Source organism: Silurus meridionalis, chromosome 19, assembly GCF_014805685.1.
Source record: "Silurus meridionalis isolate SWU-2019-XX chromosome 19, ASM1480568v1, whole genome shotgun sequence".
Classification (NCBI taxonomy): Eukaryota; Metazoa; Chordata; class Actinopteri; order Siluriformes; family Siluridae; genus Silurus; species Silurus meridionalis.
Window position 1 is genome coordinate 13,162,095 of NC_060902.1, and position 27,956 is coordinate 13,190,050.

General features: G+C 40.3%; 4 protein-coding genes across 6 annotated transcripts; 1 reads left to right on the forward strand and 3 right to left on the reverse strand.

Moving 5' to 3' along the window:
- Positions 1–878: 878 nt before the first annotated feature.
- tmem167b (transmembrane protein 167B) lies at positions 879–4,955 on the reverse strand. Its single transcript, XM_046875696.1, has 3 exons — positions 4,801–4,955; positions 2,933–3,064; positions 879–2,050 (listed from the first exon to the last, which is right to left on the reverse strand). Exons 1-3 carry the CDS (start codon positions 4,808–4,810, stop codon positions 1,968–1,970), a joined length of 225 nt encoding a protein of 74 aa, XP_046731652.1. The 5' UTR covers positions 4,811–4,955; the 3' UTR covers positions 879–1,967.
- A 1,813-nt stretch (positions 4,956–6,768) lies between these two features.
- On the forward strand, positions 6,769–11,301 carry si:ch211-160o17.6 (protein FAM107B). The gene is made up of 5 exons (XM_046875653.1): positions 6,769–6,922; positions 8,072–8,111; positions 8,203–8,347; positions 10,221–10,365; positions 10,608–11,301. Exons 1-5 carry the CDS (start codon positions 6,860–6,862, stop codon positions 10,701–10,703), a joined length of 489 nt encoding a protein of 162 aa, XP_046731609.1. The 5' UTR covers positions 6,769–6,859; the 3' UTR covers positions 10,704–11,301.
- Positions 10,795–12,822, reverse strand: b3galt6 (UDP-Gal:betaGal beta 1,3-galactosyltransferase polypeptide 6). The gene has a single exon (XM_046875652.1). The coding sequence runs from the start codon at positions 12,472–12,474 to the stop codon at positions 11,470–11,472; it is 1,005 nt and encodes a 334-aa protein (XP_046731608.1). The 5' UTR covers positions 12,475–12,822; the 3' UTR covers positions 10,795–11,469.
- A 1,588-nt stretch (positions 12,823–14,410) lies between these two features.
- On the reverse strand, positions 14,411–27,489 carry hipk1b (homeodomain interacting protein kinase 1b). Of its 3 annotated transcripts, none has more exons than XM_046875172.1 (17): positions 27,360–27,489; positions 24,957–25,624; positions 24,070–24,443; positions 23,698–23,821; positions 23,495–23,614; positions 23,306–23,392; positions 23,019–23,203; positions 22,770–22,920; positions 22,067–22,253; positions 21,448–21,566; positions 21,088–21,228; positions 19,488–19,648; positions 19,207–19,344; positions 17,212–17,340; positions 16,742–16,947; positions 16,410–16,528; positions 14,411–16,109 (listed from the first exon to the last, which is right to left on the reverse strand). In XM_046875172.1, the coding sequence occupies exons 2-17, from the start codon at positions 25,620–25,622 to the stop codon at positions 15,711–15,713; spliced, it is 3,306 nt and encodes a 1,101-aa protein (XP_046731128.1). In that variant the 5' UTR covers positions 25,623–25,624; positions 27,360–27,489; the 3' UTR covers positions 14,411–15,710. The 3 variants fall into 3 exon arrangements, with proteins under 3 accessions (XP_046731128.1, XP_046731127.1, XP_046731129.1); XM_046875171.1 differs by having other exon boundaries at positions 27,067–27,415; XM_046875173.1 differs by lacking the exon at positions 21,088–21,228 and having other exon boundaries at positions 27,067–27,415.
- Between the last annotated feature and the right edge of the window lie 467 nt (positions 27,490–27,956).

The following is a 27,956-nucleotide window of genomic DNA, read 5'->3' on the forward strand; positions in this document are numbered from 1 at the left end:
CAGAGAAACACTCATCAACATGCGATTTAGGGTTCAGTGCAGTCTGTAATCTGATTATAACCACAGATCTGGTGCTGTGCCCAGATAGTAATTGCATTACAGTGTAACACTGCTAATGGAAAAAGAACTGCAATACAGTGGAGTATTACATTCGCTCCTGACATAAAACCAGGGTTAAATTCCTATAAAACTGAAGAAAGACAAGCAATAGGATGCTTTTTAGTGCCTTTTCCTTAAATGAACACAGTCTGCTACATGCATTTTACATTCTCTATGGTGCATGTATTACATTTTTGATTAAATGGAAATATTATTTGAAATAGCTGATTTTTTTTCTCCCATAATAACATACCAGCATGGCAAGTTTTATTCTTCTTTACACCACAGCCTCTTTTCTTTTACAACATCTTTAAAAAGAAAAAAGAGACACATCCTACATTTCATTTTTATGCATTTTATTTATCCATTTCTAGTTACATTTAACGTTGTGAGAACAAGCTCCTCTTATCATTTATATTATAAACTGTAAACAGTCGCTCCATCCATTCTCTTGAAGATAAAAAAATGCAACCTGTTACCAGGAAAGTACAAAGAAATCACGTCATCCTCCTTCCATACACGTTGCTGCAGGGAAAAAAATATCTTTACCTATACACTGTGATAAAGCACTGAAACTGGAGACACCTTCAATAAATGTCTGATACATTTCTTACAGCATGCTGCAGCTTTTTCTCTTTTTTTTTTTTAAATCTCTATTTTCTGTGAATTACTCATTAATACAAGAACCGTTTCCAACCTCGAAGTTGTCCTGAGGCCATTGTTTCATGTTGCATCCATCAGAGATCTTCTGACCAATCAGAATGGAGAATTCAACCATATAAATGGTATATGCTCTTTATTTCATTTGATTTAAATACAAAAAAGCAACAAGGATACCAAAACTGTTTCACTTGACACCCAGTATTACTGCTCCAGAAGCACAATGTGGAAAAAAAAAAAAAGACTAAAAGATGTTCTAAAATGATTGATTTAGGCTCAGGTGACAGGCTGCAGGTGTGAGGATCGAATCCGCACGTCGGTATCAAAACCAGGACCGGTTTGGCGTTGACTATGCGATAAGCGATAAGCGGGGGTTCAATCGTGAAAGTCGGATTAGCAGACGTCTAAATGAGATGACAGATTGCTTATTAATTATTGCTTTAAAAAAAAAAAGGGAAAAAAATCTAATCCAAATTTTAAGATCTTTTGAATATTATATTATTTATTATATACCATCTCGTATAATATATTTACAAATAGCAACCTTCAACAACTTCACACTGCACTGATGTTCCTGCACTGGAGAATATCCCGATTATAATATGATATCCGTGCCACAAAAAAAAAAAGCACCTGAAAAAAAGCATATCCAGACTTTCCCTGTTGTCTCAGTTTATCTGATTTATTCAAACTGACCAAATAACTAAAGCCTCAATGAGAATTTCAAATTTTCTGAATTTCTGTTTAAGTGTGTATCCGAAAAGGAAAAAATAAGAAAAAAAGTCATGGCATCATGTGGACATTACTGAGAATCGTTGTTTCTATGACCAACTAAAAAAGTTAATCGACAGCCATGTTAAACACACTGCGTCTACAAAAGTGACTCAATTTGCAGTCTTTCTAATTATTTGTACACCTTTTCATGCTCAACCATGACAAATAAAAACCTCAAACCACCAAGTGCTGTAATCATTTCTTCCTTTACACTCATTTAGATGCATCTCCATCCAGCTCGAGTCGAAGACAAATTATCATATAAAGAGGAAAAAATTATGACAAAATGGTTACAACGTGAGAAACAGGAAGGAAGTAGGAATGTGGAGCAGTCTCTGTGTGTGTCCTGGTGGAAGGATTCTCCTGTACGGCATTCCCAATGGCGCTCCAGGCCTCAACGTCCAAACAGTGTCCATAAGCCGGGGAGATCGGTGTCATTTCAAGAAGACCAGATAGAAGGCCATGCCCAGACAGGAGAGCGCCACGGCGATATGAAGCCGGGTCCCGATTACCGCCGCTGTGATGGAGGAGGACAAGGAGGAAGGGAGGGATGGAGGGAGCGCGATAGATAGATAGATAGATAGATAGATAGATAGATAGATAGATAGGTAGATAGGTAGATAGATAGATAGATAGATAGATAGATAGATAGATAGATAGATAGATAAAGTTAATATACACCGTTAAAAATGACAAACTATAAACATATTGAAAGATATATATATATATATATATATATATATATATATATATATATATATATATATATATATATATATACACACACACCTTTTGTGTCAAATTAGCACTTGTATTATATTTTATATATATAAGAGACACTAAGAACATACAATAGAAAAATAGCAATGCTTTTCTTTAAGACGATGACACACTCTGAACCCTTTTTTTTCACTCTCCGATTACAGCATGACAGTGATTCGACCGGAATTGCATTTCAGTGTGGCATCACTGCAACACGTGCCCGAGAGCAGAAAAGGAATTCCCAAGAGATTCCGTACACCTCTACCACATAATCTCCTGCTGACGCTCTCACATGCAAAAAAAGCTCATTTTCACAAAGAGATGCGTAATGTTCTCTGGACGTCACTTACAAAACACGGCATCCTTCATTTCATGTTAGAATTCACTGGTGAGGATTTGATTTATTTTTAAGTGTCAGGTAAAATGTAATGCAATTCAATTCTATTCAGCAACCCGATTCTTATCTTCCACGCTTTTTCGTGTAAAATGGTTTTTCTATGCTACTACAAAAAGGTAAGGATTCACAAATCTTCTTCGCCCGATACTGTGAATGCTTGTCTTTTTTTTCCCCTGTAGATCATAACACAGAAATGACAATCCCTAAGGATAAAAAGGCAAACAGAAGAGAGATTCTCACCTTTATAGAAGACGCCCCACACCCCTTTCTTCTCAGACAAGAGCCAGCTGTTGAGGCGAGGCACCTTCTTCAGGTACGCACACGTACAGATGAAGAGCAGGCCGAAGACTAGGATGCCGTCGAAGGAGTACACTGTGAATCAGAATCAAAGTCGCCTTAATTGCCAAGGGTTTGATGTACAAGGAGTGTCTGTGCTATAAAAACTAGGAATATAAATTAAAGAAAAAGTAAAAAATAAAGATAAATGCATCGAATAAACAATTAGTGCAGGGTATGTAATAGTGAAGCAGTGCAAACAATAATATTTTCTATGGGGTATGGTAGTCTTTGTTGATTGCATTAATGTAACACATGAAATGACAATGCCATATATAATATTAATGTTCATAGCGGCAGATCAGAGATGATGGTGGGTTCTTGGTATTGTTAATGAAGTTCTGATGGACTGCAGCTTCCTGCTCATGACTCTAAAAATTTGTGTCTAATCTGAGAACCAGCCACAATCCAAGCTGCCCGCTTCAGGGTCCTGCAAATGTACAGGTCCTGTAGAGGTGGAAGATTGCAACCAATCACCTTCGTAGCAAAGTGGATGCCATGCTGCTTTGTCTTTAACAGTGGCAGCAGCATACCAGATGGTGATGAAGGAGGTAATACAATTCACTCATTTTGATTTCTAGATGGACATTTTCCAAAGCAGCTTCACGGCGATAATAAGGGTATAAAAGCTGTATGAAAGAATGTACAAGTTTAAGGTGTATAAATTGTCAAGTTTATCCCTAATGAGTGACCCAGTGGCAACTGTGACCCTGAGACGCCATTAGGAAGAAACCTAGAGAGGAACCAAACCCAACAGAAATCCCATCCTCATGGGGGTGTCACTGAATGTTGATTCATGACTGTTCCAGTTTATTATGAAGTGAGAATAAGTCAAGTCAAATCAACGAGAAGATTTTATTGTAATTTCTACCCTATATAGCTGACACAGTACACAGTGAAATGAGACAATGTTCCTCCAGAACCCTGGTGCTACATTAAACAACATGGAGTTACAACACACAACATAAAGCTACATAACACTAAAGATATCTAAAGTGTCCTTGCCACATAAAGTGCATTGAGTGCAAAAAGACAACAAGACAGTGTGGGACAAAAACACAACACAAAATAGCTCCGACTAGTAAACCTAGTGTATACTCTGATTATACAGTACAGTGCAAAACTATAAACTACTATAAACAAAAGAGTATTTGTAAACAAACACAATGCAGTGCAAAAACAGCAGTAGCAGCAGTCGAGAGGTGCAAAAAACAGCATGTAAACATTAATTAAATATAAATAATCATTAAAAATAAGAATGTGAAAGAGAAACTAAGCATACATTGAGGACATTTAAAGGTATTAAAATATTCATGCAACAATCACTAAGTCTACATGACATGGTACAGTACTAATAAAATCAATCTGGGATTCTATGAGCTCATAATTACTCTACTGTTGAGATTCATGGGGGTATTTTAGGGAATAAAGGGGGCAGAGGGAGGAACTACAGTATGGTTTCCTGTATCTATATTAGATAAACAGACTTGTTTAAGATGGTTATCTGTGTACATTGTAGTCCAGGTGACGTGCTCTGCTCAGATCGAGAAAAAGTCCTTTATTAGTATCATTCTTTTTTAATCCGATTTGAACGAATGGACAGTGTGAACGATCCGGGACTCTCAAATTCAGCCACGTCCACATCCAAGATTTAGCTACAAGGCTAAAGTTGGCTTGTTCGCTCATTAGCTATGTATCTTGTCTGTACTCTGATGGCCGCTCATCAATAATGGTAGCTTGTTATATCGATAATGTGGTGACAGCGGACCTACCGTTTGTCATGGTGGCGTGATTTCGTTTTTTTTCCGAGTGCAGAAGAACCAAGATAGGGCTAAATGTTTTCTATTTCCCACCCATGATCAGCGCCCATTCCAAATCATCAACAAGAGCAACAAGGGCTGAAACTTCCGGGTAGAACGGAATTGTGGGAAAAAAATCGCCTTTAATTCTTATAAATAAGAGATTGACGTATTACCACCACCTACCGGTTACATGGAGTATTGGCCAAGATGTTTCATCAAAAAAACAAAACAAAAACAAAACAATCCAAATGAAATTTGTTCAGACGACTGGTTTTCTTTAGAGTACTGAAGTTTTCAAATTTTATTAATTATGTAATCATCAATATAAGACAAAGTGTTGCTTTTCCTGCCATTTGGTCTCAATTTGGCCATTGGTCATTTCCCATCAGCCTTCTGTTGTTCAGAGATTCATTAATTTGTTACATGTACATTTTACAGCACGGTTACATTTTTTTTTTTGCATATCCCAGCATATTCGGGTTGTTGGGGTCAGAGTGCAGGTGTAGCCATGATACATCGCCCCTAGACCAGAGAGGGTTGAGGGCCTTGCTCAAGGGCCCAAAAGTGGCAGTTTGTCAACACTGGAGCCTTAACTTTCAAAAGTCTGATCAGAGTCTTAACTGCTGAGCTACCACTTTCCAATATCATATCATTAATCGTTATCATAAAACACATGCTACCTCCGAGTTCCCTCCACGCAGATAGAGGTCAAGAGATTCATGATAATGTAAATATCAAGTGTCAGAATAATAGGGGTCGGGATTTGTTCTTAGTGACTCCAACATGGGCGTGGTTGTGGTAGCTGGACAGGCTGGTTTGTGTATTTCAGAAACTGCTGAGATCCTTGAGTTTTTCCACACACACATTTGCATCTAGATTTGACCCACAATGGTACAAAAAAAGTAGTGTTTTTTGCAGACAGAAATGCCCTGTTAATGATAGAGGACAGAGAGAAATGATCTGACTGAAAAGCATTACACAGTACGATGCCTTAAATGGTTAAATTGGGGAGTCTACAATAGCAGAAGGTCACATTGGCTTTCTTTTTTTTTTGTCTCGCATAAACCTGAGGATCTCAGAAATCCAAGGCTACAGTTCATCAACACTCCTGAGCTTGCTCGATTATCAATTCGCACTGCCTGTTGTGAGCATTAACTGAAGACCTTGACTCTAGTATCTGCAGCATTGTATGCATTTTGTTGCATAAATGTCCATGTGTTTCTATCAAAGTGGCCAGTGAGGGAACTTGCTCTATAGTAAAATATATGTCCTTGGTTTTGAAAGCATTAAAAAGACACCAATCTGTGGCTTATACTCACATTACATACTTTACATTAGAATCCCTGCAGCACATTACCATCACAGCGCAATGCATGTGTGTTCTCCTCATGCTTAATCATGTTTTAAAGAACATGGCAAGACCATAGACAGCTTTCTTGGCATACAGAAGATCACACACTGTGAAGTCAGCTGTCGTCTCCTTGTTTTCTGTAACCCACTGTTTCAGTGTGCATGGCAATTTGCCCAGGTGTGTCTGTCTTAGTCTGAGCCACACCGCCGTTTCTGCGTGAGAGCAAATCCAATGTCCTTGCAATAGGTGCTCAGTGGGACTGCCTTATGCATGCAGAGAGGCCTAGGAATGTTACGAAAGCATTCTATATCTAATTATAAGCTTTTACAATATATATTATATAATATATTAAATAATCATGCAATTTAATAAAAAAAGTAGATTAATGGGTTAAACAGCAAAAACTAGTGGTTTATATAATATAATCTTTCGGATATTCTTATTCTAAATAGCAGTACTGATGGCTCTAAAGGACATTCTGCAACCTGTCTATTTGATCTAAAAGATTCTACAATGGCTGTCCTCCAGACTGCCATCTGCTCTGTCTTAAATCTGATCAAGACCCATTTCATGCCCTGCCAGAGGTGTGATTAGATGGCTAATGCCATTACGTGCAAATGCTGAGTAAAATTTCTGCTCGAACCCCCCACAAGCGATTGTGTCTGTACTGGTGTTTACATGTGCTTTAGAGTAACTAGCTCCTTACTGAAAAAGAGTATGCTGCTTTACTACGTACCGCAGGTAAGCACGTTTATGATCCATGCTGAGCTGGGTTATGCAATAGAATTAAATCGGGTGGGTAGAATACGTTCGGCTTGGAAGAAATGCAATATTGATCAGTATTTGTTGTTTCTGAGAGAAAGAGAAATTAAAGTAGAATTCTGAACAGTAGGAATATTTTCATTGTAGATTTATTGACATTGAATACTTCTACTCTGACTTATGTCCATTTTTACACCTATTTTTTATTTCGACCTTCGAATCAGCGATCTAATCTTCTGTGAGTGTATTTTCAATAAGACATATTCCCCTATTTAATCTTATTGGGATTTCATCCTTTTAAATCATCCAGGATCTGCTTTAAACTTTTCATTTTCCATTTCTATAATAACCCAGCACAAAAAACAACATTTCTACTTTCACTGAAGTATCATATCTAAGTAGTTTTTCTACTTGTGCCACACTTTAAGACTATTAAATTAATGTGAACTTATATAATGAGATCTGATCATTTGTAGTTGCTCCACAAGTCCATGATCAAACTGACCAGTGAAAATCCCAAGGAAATGGATGAAAATGTTCCCGTCTAATTAAATACTAATCTTTTATTTACACATTGATTTAGCAATATCCTGTAGAAGTAGAATTATTGCCCTTTTAACGACAGTATACACTTAAGCTGCTACAGAGTTCACAGGTTTGTATAAAAACCTGATGATCCATGTATGATCAAGTCCATCGCCGTGGCGACCAGAAAAGGCGCTTCAGTGGAAGGGATTAGACTCGCTGAAAAGCTGACCTTTTGTACAGTGGAGATGAAAAGGTCAATATCGGGAATGCGTTTAACTTTTATACAGGGATCTAGAAAATGTTCAAAATCTTGAAAAACAAATTCAGTTGGTTACAAACACTTTACATTTTAAAATGCTTTATAATTAAAGTGTTCTCAAAATTTAAATCCCAATATGTATAACTGGAATATTCCATACCGAACCATCGTATTGGTTTGATTTGATATTACTGCATTATGTCACACTTATTACTATTATTTGGCTAAAAACAAACTGAAATTGTCTCAAGACTGATTAGAGGAATAATCAATTTGCCGCTTGAAAAATGATTCATGTCAAACAATTGAATATTTTTGCTTCCTCTGTCTGCTGACCGAAGATGGTTTCACCAAGAGGTTTAGAGAGAAATGATCACACAGGTATTTCTTTTTCATCTTTCAATTATCATATTAAAAGTCACTGATAACTGGAAAAAAGATTATGTAGATAAATAATTTTTTGATACATCAGAACACTCCAGGTCTGAACCTGTAGCACAGCAGCAGATAATGGAAAACCCTGATCATCTGATTCGGCCCAAGAAACCGTCGAACCCTGTTCTAGAGTCACCGAGCCACCGAGTGCTGCACCGGGAACTTCGTGTCAGCCACAGATGGTGAACTAATAGTTTTATTTTTTTTTCCCTAAAAAAAATTATCATAAATTACATAATTACAGTGTCCTTGCATAATTCTGGATCTCCACAAGCTTCTCCACAGCTTGGCTTAATGAGTGGTATTTGTATACATGGTTTATACAAAGACCTCCTGATACGCCATTAAGCAATGTCTATTCAATTCATCAGTGCTACATTATCGACAGTATGTATGCTATAATGTCCTTAGCTTTGCAAAAATGGAGCATGTAACCATTCCACAACTGCATTGTCATAACATTGTAACCTGATCCCAAGGTTAGGTGTTTATTGTACAACTACCTGGCACAATTTAAGCCAAGACAGTCCGAGCTAGTGTTTTGTACACCCACCTATATAAGCCCTCAAAGCATGTGAATTACTTGTCCAGAGAGATCACAGGGATCAGGGCCGACCTCTTAACCAGGACATGACTTCTGATCCGGGCTAAAGAAAACAGCCTGTCTGAGCTGCTTTAGATGCAGATAAATGTACACTCACCCACAGCACTCCTGGGGCAAAACCAAAGCCAAACAGCTCAACCCTCAGAAAGCTGGTTTGGGTTTTCTACTGAATGATAAACAATGTTAAGATGGTAAAGATCAATAGCTATATATTTCAGCTATCTGATCTATTAAATGATACAGCCAGTCTATCTTAGAATGAGCGGGAAAAAAAAGTATTGTAACCCAAATAACACTTATTATTATTTCATGTATCTAATGTAAACATATTTCTGAATCTGTTGGTCCATGGTTTTCAGATTGCTCTTTGACATTACTAAGAACGATAAAATAATGTAAATATAAAAAATTTAATTTAAGAGTAAATAATCAAGGATGTTATACACTATATGGACAAATATTTTGGACACTTGACCCAAATCTAATGGAACATCTTCCCAAAAGAGTGGAGATTATTAGAAGAGCAAAAGGGGCCTAAATTTGGAATAGGATGTTCAAAAAGCACATATAAATCTTGAACAGGTGATCACACACTTTTGTCAATATAACTTTTAAAGCTCAAATTAAGCTGATGAGGATCAGGGAAATTAAAGTGATTTAATATATAAAACAAGGGCACTTGTCGCAGGAGGATTGCAGTGGTCATGTCATGTCAAGTCAAGTCAAGTTTATTTCTATACCGCTTTTCACAACAGACATTGTCTCAAAGCAGCTTTACAGAAATCAACAGTCAAGGTGAATGGTGTGCATTTATCCCGGATTAGCAGCCATGACGACTGTGGCAAGGAAAAACTCCCTTAGATGTTATGAGGAAAAAACCTTGAGAGGAACCAGACTCAAAAGGGGAACCCATCCTCATTTGGGTGACATCAAGAGTTTGATCATAAATCTTTCAACAATTTAGAACACCGGGTCATGCAGGATATTTAAAATCTTTTTTAAACCAACTGCACCTACACCGATATGTGTTTTTCCCCCCGAACTGTCACTACAAAATCTAAACCCACAATCGTATAAGATGTCTTGAGCATGACAATGCCCTTGTACATAAAGCAAGCTGCTTAAATAGATGAGTTGCCAGAAATTGGACACAAAACACCACTAAATCAAGTGTCAATCCTTCCCAGAAAAATGGAGGCTATTCTAACAATAAACTGCAGACTCAATCTGAAATCAGCATTAGAAAGTGATGTCCGGGTGTCCAGAAACTTTTGGCCTTGTAAATTAGCTTTAAAGAAGAACTAACTAGTCTACGTTTAGGAGTTGTTTTGTGCAATATTCTTAGTTTTATTTAAATTTGCAGTGCTTTCAAAATGATTTGGATCACACTGTATATGTACGTGTATATATATATTTTTTTCCCTGCGTGTGATGATGTGCTGAGTATTCAGGGGTCTGCTACCTGCTGAGAAGTGTGAGCTACAGAGGGTGATGGAGCACAGAAGGGTGGAACAGCAGAGGGAGAGAGAAGAGGCTCTGAGACCCCTCACCGATCTGGAGCAGGAACTGAGCAAAAGACGGCAGAGATTACTTGCGGTACGAAGATTTCTCGTCAAATCCTAACGCATGAAAAAAGGATTTCCTCTGCAACTTCCTGAAACGATATCACAGCAGTTGTAGATTGACACATGATGACGTGGTACAAATCATAAAAGCGTTAAAAGTTCTCAATCTTCAGCTGTGTCTTTTTAATTTCACATAATAAACCTGATCATAGTATACAAACGTAAAACAAAGCTTTTGTCTGATGATTAACCATCATTCTGCTCTTTCCTCAGTATGAACTGGAGGAACAGAAGAGACAAGAGGATCTGAAGAACGTACCAGAATTTGTGCGTGTGAAGGACAACCTGAGACGTGTCCGCGCGTCCTGAAGGAATCCCAATCATTTGGATTTTGTTTGCAAATTAATTGTAGAACTAATTAAAGGAAAGTTTTTTTGTAATGCTCCTTAATAGCCTCAAGTGAGTTGGAATTTCATTAGAATTTTATTATAAAACAAATTACATGATCAGATGCACTGCGTAACAAAAAACGCTTGGTATCACGATGGAGGTATAATCTGTGGCTCAGTAACAATTGAGAGTGTTATTAATACAGCACACTGACATAAAAAAAATCTCAGACAGGCAGAAAGAAAACATCTCATGTACACAACATTGCCTGCTACAGTTTTTCATAAACAGAGCTTGTTGAATTAGATATAACGTTATTGAATTGAGCAATGGGTCTGTTTGTTAGTGTCAGAGAAAAAAAATTTAAACGATGAAGAGTTGGAGGAAGGGAAAGAAGGTATACAGCAGCTAAAATAAGCAAATAGACAAATCCATTTCTGTTTTTCTGGGCATTCTGACAGCTCCTTTGTTCCAGTTCAGTTTTGCATGAACGTCTTGCACATGGCATTGGCACAATCCAAATAAATAATCATTAATATTAAATAAACGTAGTTTAAATTGTAACCGTGATCCACAATGGTTGTCTTGTCTTTTTCATGTTGAACAAATCCATGTTGGATTTAATAAGAGAAACCCTCACAGGTACAGAAGGGGACTGATGTAAGTCCACGTAAGCTGCTGGCTGGTCGAGAATGGACCACGAATAAATAAATAACACTGGATATGAGCAGCATCATCAGGGAAGTCAGGGGATACCATCTTTACGCTGGCAGCACTGCGACGGCGGGACGCTCCAGTCGTAAATATAAGACAGGCGCAGCTTCACCTCCTCTTTGCACAGACGTCCGTCCCTCTGCAGCGTTTGGTGCTTCTCGAGCATGTCCTCCAGACTCTGCTTGTGTGTGACCAAATACTTATTACTGCACCCCCTCGACTTGTACTCGGTATCGAAGCGCGGGTCATGCAGCCGCTTTACGTCGACGGGCGCGAGCCAGGCGCCCAGAGAGACGTCCTCGCTCTGCCACGTTTTCAGGTAAGCGGAGTTCAAGTGAACGTAGTGCACTAGATCAGAGGAGAGCACGTAGCCACCGCCTAAAGCGTACGGTATGTAATAGTCACATAACTCCCAGGCGCTCTCTTTCCACTTCCCGGCCGTTTTCACGCGTCCTCGGCCTGAGAAAAAGCCCCAGTAAAGGCGTCTGGGGTCCTTACTCTTCAGCTCCTCCTTGAGCAGATCCGAGCGGGCGAACGTATCGTCGTCCGCCTTCAGGACGAACTTGAAGTCCAGCTTCTGATCGAGCCACGAGTAGGCGTGTATCAGCTTCAGCGTCAGATTCTCATAGGAGTCCCTGAGCTCGGGTAGGAGCAAGAGGTCTCCGTGACGCGTCTGCTCCGTCTCGAGATTCCGCATGTCCTCGGGTGCCAGGCCCTCGGTGCCAATCGCAAACAAAGCAAGCACATCGGGGTCGCTTTTGGAGAGCCAGGTGCTGCGGATGATGCTGCGTCGCTCCGTGTACTTTGGACCTGTCGTGATGAGGACCACCAGGAAAGCCGAGATCTCCTTGGAGTCGGAAGGTGCAGCTTGACGCTCTGGTCGAGGTTGGGCACGTGGCGCGGAGCCGGGCGAGTCAGGAGGTTTCAATGTCTCTGAGGTGCATTTGGCAAGGAAGAGTAGGACAGTGGCAAAGAAGCAGAGGGCACCGAGCACCAGGGCAGTCTTATGGCGGCACACGAGCCGGACAAAATTCATGGTGCTTTCAAGAAGAATACAACGCAGTGGTTGACTGTGTACAGCCAAAATTTTATCCTCAAAACACGAGGAATAATCTAACAAGATCCTCAGATCGGCTACAATCTGGAATTGGAATTCATTTGGAGGAGCTAAAAGATCACAAGCTCACACTGGGGCCAAAACCAACCCAAAGACCCGCTTAGTGTCAGTGATGGTGCATAAAAAGCATTGAAAACAAAATGACAGTCAGGATGCACCGCATCACTATACAGATTAACAACAAAAAGATTCTTTCCACATTTTGCAAGTAGGAAAAAAAAATATATATATATAAAACACAAATGCAGTAATTCGCTTTTACCCGGGATTTAGGCGCTGCGCCGCTTACTGATGTTATAGGTTTCTCTCGTGCATTGTTAGCGTGAGGCTAACAACCTACTCAGGCACACCGCTAGCATAGCTTGGTAAAGCTACACACGATAACGCCGCCTGCCTTTTCCCCCTCGGTACCCAGAGTAATAAATAACGTTGTCACGAAATAACCAGAAGGCCAGACCTGTCAGTATTTTTGATAAAAACCGATCAGCTCTTCATTGTTTCTCCTCAGTGTGCACAGCGCCACTCTGACAGGAGGCTGCTAGCTGTAGGTTACTGATGACGCAGGCAGGAAATAGCAGGGACTTGGCAAGAGCGCACTTACTTACTACAGAGTATGAAAAAATAGTACCAATCCATATAGGCACGGCTGCGTACCATCAGACTACAGCATACTACCGTACTAAATAGTACGGACAGATGTAGTCCACTATGATTACACACCTTCATACTATTGTACTAAACAGTATGGACAATAATAGTAGTGCGCCACTAAATATACACCATTGTAATTTCACATACTAATACTACCGTACTAAACAGCATGGGGAAATATACTGCATTATAATTGTACAACTTCATAACACTGAACGAAATATTATAAGCAAACATACTGCACAATAATTACATTAATACATACTACCGTACTAAACAGCACGGACAACTCTAGTACATTATCATTTTACTTCTTTATACTACAATTTTAAACAGTATAGACAAATATATTCCATTATATTTATTTTCATGTTACTATACTCAACAGTATGGTCAAATATACTGCACTATAATTACACATATTTATACTTCCGTGCTAAACAATATACATAAATAGGCACCATTGTTCTTTCATATTTTTATACTACTTTAACAAATGGTATGGACAAACATATTTTCTATTATCTTAATGCTACCGTACTAAACAGTATGTATTAATTGACTGTACTATGGTTACGTGTGTTCATACTAACGTACTAAACAGTATCAATTAATAGACTGTACTATGGTTACTTGTATTCATACTGCCGTACTAAAAAGTATGGGCCAACATACTGCGCTATAATTACACTTATCCGTACAACAGTACTAAACATTCTGGACAAATATACGTACTATATTTACACGTATTTATATACTGTAATAAACGGTATTGACAAATACACCACTATCATTACACAAATTCATGCTGCTATACTAAACAATTTATGTAATTTATTGTATTTATTAAGACTATACCAGAGACTAGTTAATAAATATAATTTAAAAAATGTACAACTTGAAAATTTACTGACACTGTGACCTTGAGAACTGAGATTAACTTTGAGAAGCATGATGCAAGATCTAGATTTCTCAAAAACAGTGCTCGTATATCAAATAATTCATGTTGCATAGCACAGTCTAAAAAAATTGGCTCAAAATAATTATACATACCTAACAGAATTACTACAATCTAATTACCATGAGTCTTTGTTTTTTTGGGTTTGTTTTTGGACAAAACAAGTTTATTTCCAGCCAGGGATTTTCCCAATGTTCCGGGAATAGGCACCGCACACATTTTCCAAAGCACACAGAAGAACCAGAATTGAATTGTGTCGTTTATTCGATGGTATCACAGCGAAGGATTTCCGACGTATGTTGTACGTAATTTGACATTACAAAATGCACACAGTATTCAGGTAGTCTATGTGAAAATGTAATCTTGACTTTGAAAATCACCTGCCAAACATGGAGAGAAAGTCAAGGCACATCATCTTACAGAGAGCAGAACAAGTAAGACCATACAGTTCAGATAGTGTTCTTCTGAGCAGAGGATCTGCACGCTGAGCCAGTTCTTTGTCACCAAATAAAGTCAACGTGCCCCACCACTGATTGCAACATGTTCTTTCCTAGGTGTCATTAAAAGCATGCTCAAAAGATCAAACATTGTGCCCTGGTCTTTGATAGGTCGTAATTTTTGGTGTTAGATATTTAATTTTTTAAACACGTTCTCATCCTAATAGCATTAGAGTCTCCACAGCACATCAATTCAGCAAAAGAATCAACATGATTTCCTGAAGGAAAATTCATCAGTACATTTTTCATTGCCTTTGACATGATCACAGTTCTAAAGCACCCCCTCCAAAAAATAAACAAAAAACAAAAAACCTCAAGAGGCATTAATGGATTTCATTAAGATATAAACAACTTCAGACAAAACGAGGAAATCGTTCGAAATCTATCGTTATACGTTCACAACATACGTCCTACAGTTTTTTACCTTGCCTTGGGATTAACTAACACTTAAGTCTTGACTTAAATAATGGAGCCACATGGGCACCATACACACTCAGCATCTTTTTTTTTTTTTTATCCCAGTTCTTCTTTTCAGTCATTTCAGTACACAGCTTCAACTAAAGTAAAACACAAACACAGTGGGAACATAACTTAAAATTATATAAAAGAGGGCCTAGACATAACACAAGACATTAAAACGAGTCTAAAGGGGGTCAAAGTGGGTTACAGGGTTAGTGTGGAACTTTTAGTAGTAGATCAAGAAAAGCAGGGGAGCCACGTTGTTCCTGACCTCCTGTCTTCTCTACGAGTCAGCATCTTTAATAGTGTTCCTCTACTGCTAATGAAGGTCATTTTGAACACATTTTCTAACACACATTTTGCTAAGAAAATAAACTTAGCCCTAACTGATAGCAGGAATTTGTAAGAAGGATACAAACTGAGAACGGTAAAATAGAATATTTCTAAATATCAACCTTAAAAAAAAAAAATCTCTAAAATAGTTCAATTAAATAGGTAATAGCAGGTTAAGGTGTTGCAGCAGTTTCAACGGCGAGGGGAAAGTCTGAGGAGGTGGTCGCTATGCCGAACTCGGTTCTCCGTGGCGAGCCTCAGATGTAGGGATACTGAGGAACTCTCCCGGGACTGAGCTGATAGCCGCTATAAGTTCCACTTCCTCTAGTGGTGCTGGTGTTCACGCCCACGTACGGGTGGGCAGGGAAATGTTGCTGGTAGTGGGCAGCCAATCCATGGACAATGCCACTTACTGGCTCTTTGGGGATCAAACCAGATGCGTAGGGGCCGGCTGGAGCGTGGACGGAAGGGGACGAGCCGTGGACGAGGAGCTGCTCCATGGCCCGGGGAGCTGACCCAGCGTACGGGTATAGGCCAGGAGCACTGGTGAAAGACACGGCTTCCTGGAGGCGGTACTGAGAGGAGGAAGGTGGGTAGGTTTGCTGGCGCCGCAGTGACGAGCCGCTAGTGGAGTCTTGAGATGACGAAACTGTGGTCTGGAGACAAATATTTTTATTACTTTTTAAAAAATACTAAAATGTTCGCACCACAGCTACAGCTTATCTGTGACGGTAACAGGATAAAGGATCTAAACATACCATACTACTAGAGTATATCGTTATTTCAAAAATTACTAAAACTGCCAGATTTTAGATTTCTCAAACAAAATAACAGCAATCTAATAGTACTGACTCAAAGCTGTATAAGATTACTATACACAGGTTTATGAATTCAAGATCCCCAACTAAGACTTTTTCTCGAACGGACTCTTTTTTCATAATACAGTATGTCTTTACCTGGCTGAGGTTGAGTGGTTGGGATCTGCTGGTTTCCTGATGATTAACGCTCTCTCCGGAGCTACAAGGCTGACATGTGGAAACCCTTTTCGGTTTGATGTAGGAACTGTGTGGCACTCCTTTAGATGGAAAAAAGAGATTTAAAGGTTTAAAATGTACTCAAATCCATGAAACTGTAGTTATGGCTGTAACGCAATGTAAATTAAAAATATGCTTATACTATTTTTTTTTTAAACCCAGGGTAGTGACAAGATATGGAAAGGATGCTTTAAATGTATATTTCTTATTAACGTTGTGCTATTAATAGGCCTCAGAATGGAGTAAACATTCACCTGGAGCTGCTTTGGTAGATACTAAGCTTTCTGCCGGCTGCATTTTAACTGACGGAACCACGATCGCTAAAGACTTTGCCAGACGTGAGGGCTGAGCTCCCACAATGCCATTCCGGGGCAGAGGGGTCAGAGGGCTTGCGGTAGAGGAATCCGAGTCCAGCACAGTCACACAGCTGATAACGTTAGCTCTCTGACTGGGTCCACAGCTAGGAGGAGGAGGAAAAACAACAAGAAAAAATTGCATTTAATTGGGAAAAATTGCTTTTTAAAATGGACTCCCCCCCCCCAAAAAAAAAACCAAAAAAAAAAAAAAAAAAACACAGACTCTTCTTAATGTTTGGTATTTGTTTTCACTCTTTTTTGCCTAGTTCTATGGTCTGTAACATGTTTTCCATATGATAAATTCATAAGATTAAAAACAATCAATTTATTAACAAAAACACATGCAACTAAACAGGATGTGACCTCACCTGGCAGGGTGATACTTTCTCTCATCTTCCTCATCGGAGTCGCTGTGAATGGTAATGACACTGACGGCAGGGCTTGGAGTGTCTGAGATGATGATTGGCTGGGAGAGGGCAGCATGGTAAGAAGGATAGCTGCAGTATAAGAAAGAAGAGTAACATGACAATTTAGCCTCTCAACCTTTTATTTTTTTTAATACATAAATATTGTTATATCTAACTACCAATATTGTTACTTAACCTGTTAGCCTTCGCCACAGCTTTTGGGACTCACAGCTGGAAATTACCTAACTAATTTTAAAAGTTCCTGACAAAAATATGCCACATACACAATTTATTCAAAGTTATAGATGAAGTACCTTTTTTCTTTATATATAAAAACTGGTCATAAGTCAATCACATTTCCATTTTTTTTTACATAGTACAAATAAAGTAAATAAAAAAATTCAATAATTATATGTACATTATTATTATTTTAAAGGTCGGGGTCTGACTGTACATGAAATCAGTCCTGGAGCAATCCAAAAAAGCACTGGGTTGAAAGCCGCATCTCATGAGATAATATTTTAAAATTTATGACGATTTCCTTGACAAATGAGATGCCTACAAACATTTATCTAAGATCTATGTCTCCTGTGTCTCTGTGATCCTTTTCTCCCTCCCCCTGCTTAACTCAGGTGTCCATTCATGTAGTCTGCATATAAATGAATGGCTGACCATTAAAGGCTATTGATATTGATTTGGCATTCATATTGATGACCAGGTACCCAGACAAGATACTGTTTTACAGTGATGGCCATTCATATTTATGCCTGGCCATTCCAATCCCAACAATTCTCACACACACACACACACACACACACACACACACACACACACACACACACACACACACACACACACACACACACACACACACACACACACAAAAAGCATTTTCTTATAAACACAAACGGCCAATAAAACGTATAACATCGTATAAAACTGTAAAGGGAGATATACTGTAACTTTGTATTGACAAATTACATCCCCATGCAGATCACCAGGTCTCTGTTGTTACTCCACCCCCCAAAATATTTTCCTCATCACTGCTTTGTGCAAATCTCAGACGAAAACTTTGACTGTTCATTTTGTTCTTTGTTTTCTTTGGTAAAAAGTCCAGTTAGCACGAGCTGGAAACAGCTGTTGTGTTACTGTTGTGCAGAAAAAAGACCTGCATCCACTTCCTGAAACGTCACAGTGCACGTGATCATCTTTGACCACTGAGTTTCTCAAGAGTAATAAAACTAAGAACTCACCCACATGGGAAATAAAATCCTCCCATATATCATTAGAATCCTGCACTCTTTTTTGAGAATTTTTCATTCATAATTTTGTTTCCATAATGCTACTGGCTGGTAATAAAAGGTTTAAAATGATAGATAATGCAGAACAAAATGTCACAACACCTGCCTATAGAGTGCACATTTGTTTTTTTACCACCAAGATGGCGTTTTTTATGCAAAAGTTAATCCGAAACATACAAACAATACATCCAGCAAAGTACTGTGACGTAAACAAAAGAATAACCATCTAAATTACAACACTATTGTTTGGTTGGAGCAAAAATGCTTTATGGCATGTTGTTCAGTGGACCCCTACCTTTCCAAATAAACCGGGATTAGCAGCAGTGGATGCGATGTGACTCATTATTACGATGTGACTCGTTATTTTTATGCATGCTGTTGTGTGTACTGCTTACACACATTCAGCAAATACATTTGTTATACGTTTTCCATTGAAAAACAGTAATCTAAAAGTGCTGCTTGAGGCTGAGACCTTTAGAATGATTTATAGTTAGTCATAGTTACCCTTGTCCCTTTTTATTGAATCCATTATTAAACATTAACACCTCCAAACAATGGGATAACGTTTTATTGAGTAGAAATGAGCATTATATACATTAAAATTGAATAAATAATTTATTTTTTAATAAAAATTTATTTAGCATCTTGGGTGTACCTGTTGCTCATGTCTACACCTCGAGCCCTGTTCCTCTTGGTCTGTGACGGCCGAGCAGCACTGGACACTCCACAGCCGTGGGACTGAGCAGAGTCCAGTACGTGAGGGTTTTGCTGGAGAACTGTACCATGAGAAGCCCTGGAGACACGATCAGACAGAAAAAAAAATGCATTCATTAGGATACATACGTCTAAGTACAGAACTGTGGCGCATCTAAAGCATTCAAGATATCATATTGCAACTGTTTAAAATAGTATAGAAGATTTCTCCCAGGCTACTACCTCCAGGTTGGCGTCTGCTGAGAAGAACTCTCGGAGAGAATGGTCTCCAGTGGAGAGTCTGTGATAGTTGATGCGGCTCCCGCTCCATGAAGGGCCATGCCTGGTACCTGCTGCCAGGCGGAGGGCAGGAGGATCTGCTGTGTGCCCGTCTGCCAGGCTTGCTGTGAGTACACAAAAATGTTTTATAGGTTTTATAAAGCAATCTACATGCTATTGTACTTCACAGCATGAAACATGCGTCATCCTTAAAGTAACCCTGAAGTCAAACCGTGGATAAGTAGGATCTGAAACACAAAGCACTGCTATAAAATAAAATAAAAAAAACACACAGGGAGATGGATAAATGCACTGCGTGGATCTGCGTGTACTCTCTATGTAAATGTTGTAGCAGTACAAACATATCCAAATTTGAAAGAAAATTGTGCACCTGGCATGGCATGAATATTCATAGGCTGCCTCTTTTTTTTTTTTTTTTTTTTATGTTCAACATTAGCTCTTTAACGTGAAAAAGTCAGGGCTACTTTAATACACACCTTAAAATTCTACAACAAACGGGGAATGATAGATAAAAAGGCTGTACATGTACTTCGAATTAAAAACATGTGAACATGGCATGACGTTAAGTCCTTTCACCAGCATGCGGACGGAATGCAGGTAGATCGAGCGTGTGCACACATTAAAAGCGCAGCCCAAACTCAACAATCCAGATCTGCATCAAGTCCATTGCTTCGTTTTCCAAAGCCTAAAAAAAACAGCCCGGAGCCATTTTTAAATGCGAAAGCAATTATTTTCATCACATTACGAAGCCAAGACCAGTACGCCGTGCAATAACCTTCCACAAGCTTTAATGAAGGAAGAAGGATGAAGGGGGGGGGGGGGGGTGGGGTGTAAACAGGCGATCGAAGCCCAGTGACCTGTTGGAGAAGCACTAGCTGTTAAACCAGATTAGAATATGAATAAAAACAAAAAGACGACTTTGCATAAAGACAATCAGGTCATAACAAAAAACAAAAAAAAGAGCCATGGCTTTGATGGCAGAGACAATAGACCTGTGGAAACAAACAAGGCTATGAGGAAGAATGTGAGCGTTTTTTTGTGCTGTGGACAAGGTGACCTTCCTCCCCTGAAAGAAGACGAGAGGAGCAGGAGGTGGGGGAAGGGGGAACACCATGACAAGAAGCTGCAAGCAGCAAAAACGGGCGAGTCAGCACATGCGTCCCATGCCTGGAGCAGACCTGCGCTGAGAGAGAATGGAGGGGGTAAGAAAGTCTAGGAGAGAGACAAATGGAAGACGAGCTGAAAATAAGACAGAAAGACTGGAAATAAGGGCAGAACAGATATGGGTAAGGAAGAACCATGATTTGCACCACCTTACAAAGGCAAAATACATGAGCAACACTGAACCATGCAGTGCTCACATTTCTGTAGATAATTTCGGAGCTTGGTCACAACAGTTACGATTTTTGCCTTTATAAAGCAGTGAAGAAGGAAGAAAGAAGAAAAAAAGGAGAAAGAAGAAAAAGCAAAGGAAAGAACAGGGGCAGAGGGAGATGAAAAATGATCATGTTAGTGGTGGAGCCCTGGGTGGGTCTCTCTTTACCAGCACGGTGGCTGTCTGCTCCAGGAGGGAAGGCCTTCCTGCCCCGCAGCCCAGTGCCAGGGGCAGCGGGTACTGAGCAGCCATGGGCACGCCGGCCGCCTGTGGATGCAACGTGGTCACCATCAGCGGTGTACAGGAGCCCTGTGGATGAGGTTTTGCCAAAAAAGGAGGGTAAAATGCAAGGGAAGGTTAGGAGGGGATTAACTCAGGGGCTAGGGTACAAGGCTGCCTTCTCACACGGATGTGCAGGGTCTCCTCCTGCCTCTCCCTGCCACCTTCATTCATGATTAAATAAAAGACGATTCAAACATCAGCCATTTTGCAAGCAGACAGTGAGACACAAACACACAAAACACTTACCTGGGTGAGCATGCCCGGCTGAATCTGGAGAGACTGTGTGTTCTGGTTCTGTTGCACCACAGGGACACCGTTCTCCATTCTGACTGGGTAGCTGGAGGTTTTGTTGGAAGATGAAAGCCCTTCAAACAAACAAAAAAATAAATAAACTCACACACGAATTAATATCACCACAATGGGCAAACTTCAAAAGCATTTCTAGATATTGAAACTAACGTACATACACAGACACAATGTATGTTGTGGGCAGTGCTACAAAACTTGTTCTCATCTGGGGGTGGGGTTAATGTCTGGGCCAGAAAATATATACAAAAAGCAGAAATTATATCCCTAGATAATTTTTTCAGGCCAACTCTATGTATCATAGATAGTACAGTGTCCTTTAAATGATTGTTCTTTTTCTTTTATTCAATTCCCACCCACTACTACGCAGGTAAAGCAAACTCATGCCTCCTTTTAGAAGGAAACACTTTTTAATCTCTTTGGAGTACATCAGATAGCTATCTTCATGAGTCAATCTCACAATCCTTGATGACTGCTACTGGGGAGCTCAGAAACAATTTAACAATTTAAATAACAGGATGTTAAAAGGATGTACAATGCTTCTCTTTTTTTTTTTTACCCTGTATGGTAGTGGGTGGGCAGACAATGAGGGTCTGCTGGAACGGCTCGCTTTGGCCACACAGCTGTGATGGGCGGCTCTGAAGGGGAATGCTGGATTGGGCTAGACCGGGGATGTTTATGGTGGCCTGTTGATAAAGAGCTGGCTGGTAATTGAGGAGAGGCACCGCTCCACCGGCTGAGGGAACCTGAGAACACACACACACACACACACACACACGCATATACGCATTCCAATGAGAAGTGTCTTGGAGGTCCATCACTGCCAAGAGTATAAAGAGAACAAGGCTTTGCACTTACACCCCACCTGGGAAGTACAGGGTTCTCAGTCTCTTGTTATCTAATCTCTGCACTGTCAGGATGATTAAATACAAGACTATGGCCCATATTTACAGTCTAGTATTCGAGTCTATGCTCAGTGTAAAAAAAGACATTGAAAGTGGAGTAAGGCCTGAGGCAAAGCAGAGGAAATTCAACAGCTTCTAATATATTAAAAAGTACTAATCTATTAAGTGCTAATACATAAACCATCACCATATGAATGATTTTGTTTTCCCTGCTTCATTAGAGAATCTGACATACAACTTCTTGCAAGTTATCTACTACTAAAGAAGTGATGATGCATTAGGATTTTGACCAATTACATGAAACAATATGACAGCGCTGTAGTAGAACATCCATTAATGTTAGCAGTAAAATCATACCGGGTTGTTCTGGTTTAACTGACTGCTGAAGGTCACAGTCAGGTTTCCTGCAGTGCCAGAAACAGTATTAGCAGCGAAAAGAGCTTTCCCATTGTCGTAACTGCTGTTCCTCCTCTTGCATAACTCCATGTTCTGAAAACACGACTTCACACTGAAAACAGGAAGAACACATTTTTTTTAACCTTCAGTACACACTCAATCTTTTTTCAGGCAATCCCTCCCATAAACCCTTGCACTGTGTGTCCTTACTGAGAGCTGTGAGGAAAGTCAAGCAGATGGCTCATAGTGACAAAAGGATGTGCCAGGGTCTTGTTGGGAGTGATTCTCTTGTCGGCGTCGAGCCGCAGCATACGTTTCAACAGGTCGATGAACTCCCGCCGGTCTGCCTTCTCTGCTAACATGTCCGTGCCCTCCAGGTGAGAAGACAAATTGACCTGGAACAGGATCGGCATCAGGGCAAAGGTCATTTAGAGATACTTTTCAGCATGGTGAGCTGAGAAAAAAAACCCTGTCTTGAATAGTTTTTTTTTTTTTACCTGCATCATGTCATCCAGGCAATTGAAGATGTACTTTCGTGCTTCTTTAGACTTAATGCCCATTTCTGCCTCATGTTCTGCTGGGGTCTGTGGGAAAACATGTATTAATAGAGGTTTGAAATTCCAGACTTAATGCATATATGTGGACAGTGAGAAAATGGTACAAATAAATGAATAATTGCATCCCACCTTTAACCTCCAGAGTGGATAGCTGGAATCAGGACCTCGGTGGAAAAAACGGTTTGTCTTTGTGCCGGCGCTCAGAAGATACTCTGCTGGCAAACCCTGAGTCTGAGAAATGTAGCGAATCTACAAGAAAATCAAAAAATCTTTTATTAGTGTGCATCCTGATAAAATTATATATATTTTTTTTTTATTCAAAGAGGACTTACCTGATCGTACTCGGAAGCTCCCGGATAAAGCGGCCATCCGAGGAAAAGCTCAGCGATCACACAGCCCAGCGACCACATGTCAATGGCTTCACAGAAAGGCAGGCCCAGAATGATTTCAGGGGCTCTAAAGGCAAATAAAAACCAGCAGAGCTGAGCGCTAATATTCAGAAGGTTTCTTAGTCATATTTTGTGTTAGATTTATTTTAAATAAAACAATACACTAAAATTACAGATGTAAAACCATCCTAAATAGTATTTCCAATAAATCCTAATAATAAATCCTTACAGAAATGCTAACAGATGATCAGAGGAAGCTACATCATCTTGAACAGTATTTGCAAAATGTTTAAGCACTTCTGGAACCACACACACCTGTAGTAGCGGGACTGCAGGTAAGTCGAGCACACGGCTTTGGAGACGTGGCTTGCTGAACCGAAGTCAATCACCTTCACCCTGTACGGATGCCTGGTAGGGTCCACCAGCATGATGTTCTCTGGCTTGAGGTCGGCATGGATAAGACCCAGACTCTTTAGCTTCATGAGTGCAGTGGCCACCTGCTGCAGGATGGGCCGGATGTGGCGCAGAGGCAATGGGCTGAACTTGCTGTGCTTAAGGAAGTCATAGAGGTTCTGCTCCAGCATCTCGAAAACCAAGCACGTGTGACCTTTGTGTTGGAAGCACTCGTAGGAACGCACAAAGTTGTATTCGTCTGCGTTCTCAGCGCTCAGCCTGTTTAGGATGCTCACCTGCAGAGAATCGACATATGACGACCAAATTTATATTTCCACTTGTGGTTATAGAATGAATGCAGCTGAAATTAGTACATAATAACAATAATGCATTTTATGTCTAAGCAAATCTGCGGCATTTTGGATTTAGAGACCTCTACTCTGGCTGAAGCAAATGACAACGACCTCAGATGCACTAGGTTTCAAGCTTGAGCTGCTTTTATTCAAACAGTACACTTGTTTTCTCTTGGGACACATTTCTGAACCAGAAGAAATCAAACAGAAGCCCAATCATAAACAAAAGATGTAAGATTTGCTGCATAGCAGTGCTCTGAATCACAAACTGCAGCTTTAAACTTAAGGATTTGTAACCTGCATTAGATAAGAGCGACTATCAGATGAGCAAATGCTGATAATTATCAGATTGGCTGAATTAAATTTATTTTATCAGTCAAGGAAAACCTTAAAATGTATCAGTTTGTGGATGACTGAGAAAGCAAAAAAAAAAGAAAAAAGAAAAGAAGATCTAACCTCTATCTGTCCTTGGCGTGCGTATGATGGATGGTTCTTCAAAATCTTAATTGCCACAATTTCATTGGTGCCCCTTTTCCAACACTTGGCCACCTGTCCGAATGTGCCACGCCCGAGGAACTCAAGCACTTCGTAACTGCTCGACACAGAGCAAAGGATCTCATGCTGTACCAGCTGGTAGTCGCCTTCAGAGTTTGAGCTGCTGCTTTTGGTTGTTGTTGCAGAGTGGGCGATAGACTGGGCCGTGGTGCCAACAGCAGCGGTGCGAGCGGAGAAGGCGGGAGCCGAAAGCTCCTCGAGTATCTGAACACTCCCACTGCCACTATCAGCCCCCGCTGACCTTACTGCCTCCTCGCTCTTCCGTTTCACACCGTACCTCTGGCCACGAGTGGCATGGAGATCCGAGGCCTGGACGTTGTGGGATACCCGGCAGGCCTGAGCGTGGCTGCCGGTGCTGTCTGCGGCTCGAACTACCACTTGGCAGCGAGAGGCAGGCGGGAAGACCAGGCCCGAGGTGCTGAAGGGGAGAGCCGGAGCTGGGTTGAAGCCATAGGAACCATAGGCTTCCGTGTCCCATGCACAGCTCTCCACCTTCATCTTCTTCACCCGGCAGAAGGCACTGGAAGACACGGATGGTTGGGAGAAGACTTGCAGCTGTGAGGCCATGCCTGGAAGAGGACAGTTTTAAATAAGTCGACAAATTTGCACTACTCGCGTAGTAAGCACATGACCATGCACTAGGGGGCAGCGTGACATGAACCAAAACAGAAAAAGTAACTAAACAAAGAAAAAGATTTTTTTTTTCCAGTTGAAGTAGAGAATAGGCTAAAAAAAAGCTAAATATGGAATGCAATACATTTTGTTAAATACTGTAGGTCAGGTTCCCCTAGTACATAGTGTCCTGCAGGTTTTATTCTTTCACTCAACTCTAAGAGACACCGCTAGATGTTTGTTTCTGATTACTTGAATTATCTATGAGAGAGCAGGAAAAAAACAAAACAAAACAAAAAAAAAAACCCTGCACATTCCAAACCCAGGAGCTTTTGTTGTACTGGATCATTTGCAGCAACAGTGCACCGATTTGTGTCTGAATTGTGCACATCTTAAAATTAATCTGTTTCCCTGGTTTTTTTTTTTTTGTATTGTTCTACATCTACAAGCCTTCTCCATTTCGCTTTTGCACTAGTTTTCTTCTGGTTTTGTTCATCCTAACCCCAATGACATCCGACACGCTTCTTTAGTCTGCCAATCAGCATTTGCACGATGCATGGCTAAACCTTCGGCGTGCACGTCAAGCTACTTTGCGAACCTGTATGAGATTAGGTTTACCCACAACCCCCTACTCCGCATACACATGCAAATATAATAATCCATCTCCTCTGCAGAATTCAGTACGAACCAGTAACCAGAGCAAATCGAATGAACACGGTTTAACAAAATCAAACACAGACAAGGATATAAGCAAGAACTGAAATTAAGCTGAATATCGAGTCGAATTATTATATACTATATAATATATAATAATATACACTTTTCTCATCACCAAGCCAGTGATCGGGGGAATGTTTTGCTCACACACCAACTTGCACAACACTCATCAGGAAACAAGTGCATACATTATTTTACATGAACCCAAAAGCAGAACTTTTTTTTTTGCATTTCAGCAAATATGTTACACGCTTACTGGCATTCGGTGTCAATTTTATAATCGGTGTTTACAGTAGCTCAGAAAAGGCTCCACCCGTTTCTACAGAACTGGACTATCTGCCCCCATCCACGTCCACCAACAACACTGCAACAAGCCTTAAGTCCTACACAGCCATCAATACTAACACTCACCCACATCCATGATTCGATCAATATGAGAAATTGCGACTTATACACACACATTGTAGAAATGATCCCTTTAAATAGCATGTAGTTCACTTCAATAGAGCACTACAGGGGGCCATTCGGGACTTCGAGTAGCCTGTAAACCAACATGAGCTACCAGGCAGGCAGACGACGCTGCGGTGCAAAATCATCCCACAGAACAGCTGATTAAGTGGGAAACAGCATTAGAAATACAGATCCAGAAACGATGGATTGTTTTGATCGAAAGATGGTCTACCTGAGTTCATTCGTCCTGTTTTCGCAGACCGGTGCGGACAGGTTTAAATCCCACCGACGTCGGATTAGGCCTTCATTGTTAGCTCGCTAGCTAGCGTTTAACATGGAGCCGGCCCGCAGCAGCAGCAGCCTACAGACCCCGAACTCACATCAGTCACTCAGAAACCAATCAAATCTTCATCTAAATAGACATTCACGTCGACGCCGTGTACTTTAATGTCCTCCAAGTCAATTATTTTCGAACGGGTTGTTAAAGGCCAGGGTGAGCGAAAAAGAACAGCAGCTGAGGCTCACCCGAACATCGCCAAGTCCGATTATCAGCTGCTTGACTCAGGCTTCCTGTCTGCACAACTGCGCATGCGCGAACAGCCCATACACCGCCTCCTTCCTTTGCTGTAGCGCGTGCGTACAGGCGCCCTTACTCGGGAAACGCGGCGTCTTACTAGAAACATTCAAGCAACTACTAGAATTGGAAATAACCCGACCCACGTCATTCACCGGAATCAGGGTTTCTCCATGTACACTCTGTACGAGAGAGGGGAAAAACACTACAGGAAAACCCTCCAATGTTCAGATAAAAATCCTGGAAAACAATGTCAGCCTATTGATACTGAAATAAACAAAATTAGGATTGGAATGACATCAGTATGAACATGCACCACTGTGACTTTAAATTGGGTGTGGATGTGAAAGATCATTTTGCCAGTCAAACCGTCCTCAAACGCCTGTTTTTGGCTTATTTCATTGGAACCAATGCAGTCTTCTGTTGCTGTAGCCCAATCACCTAAAGTTTAATGTTTTGTGCAGTCTTGAGATGCTTTTCTGCTCAACACGGTTGTAAAAAGTGACCATTATTACCAACTGCTCATTTTCATCAATAGCAAATAAATC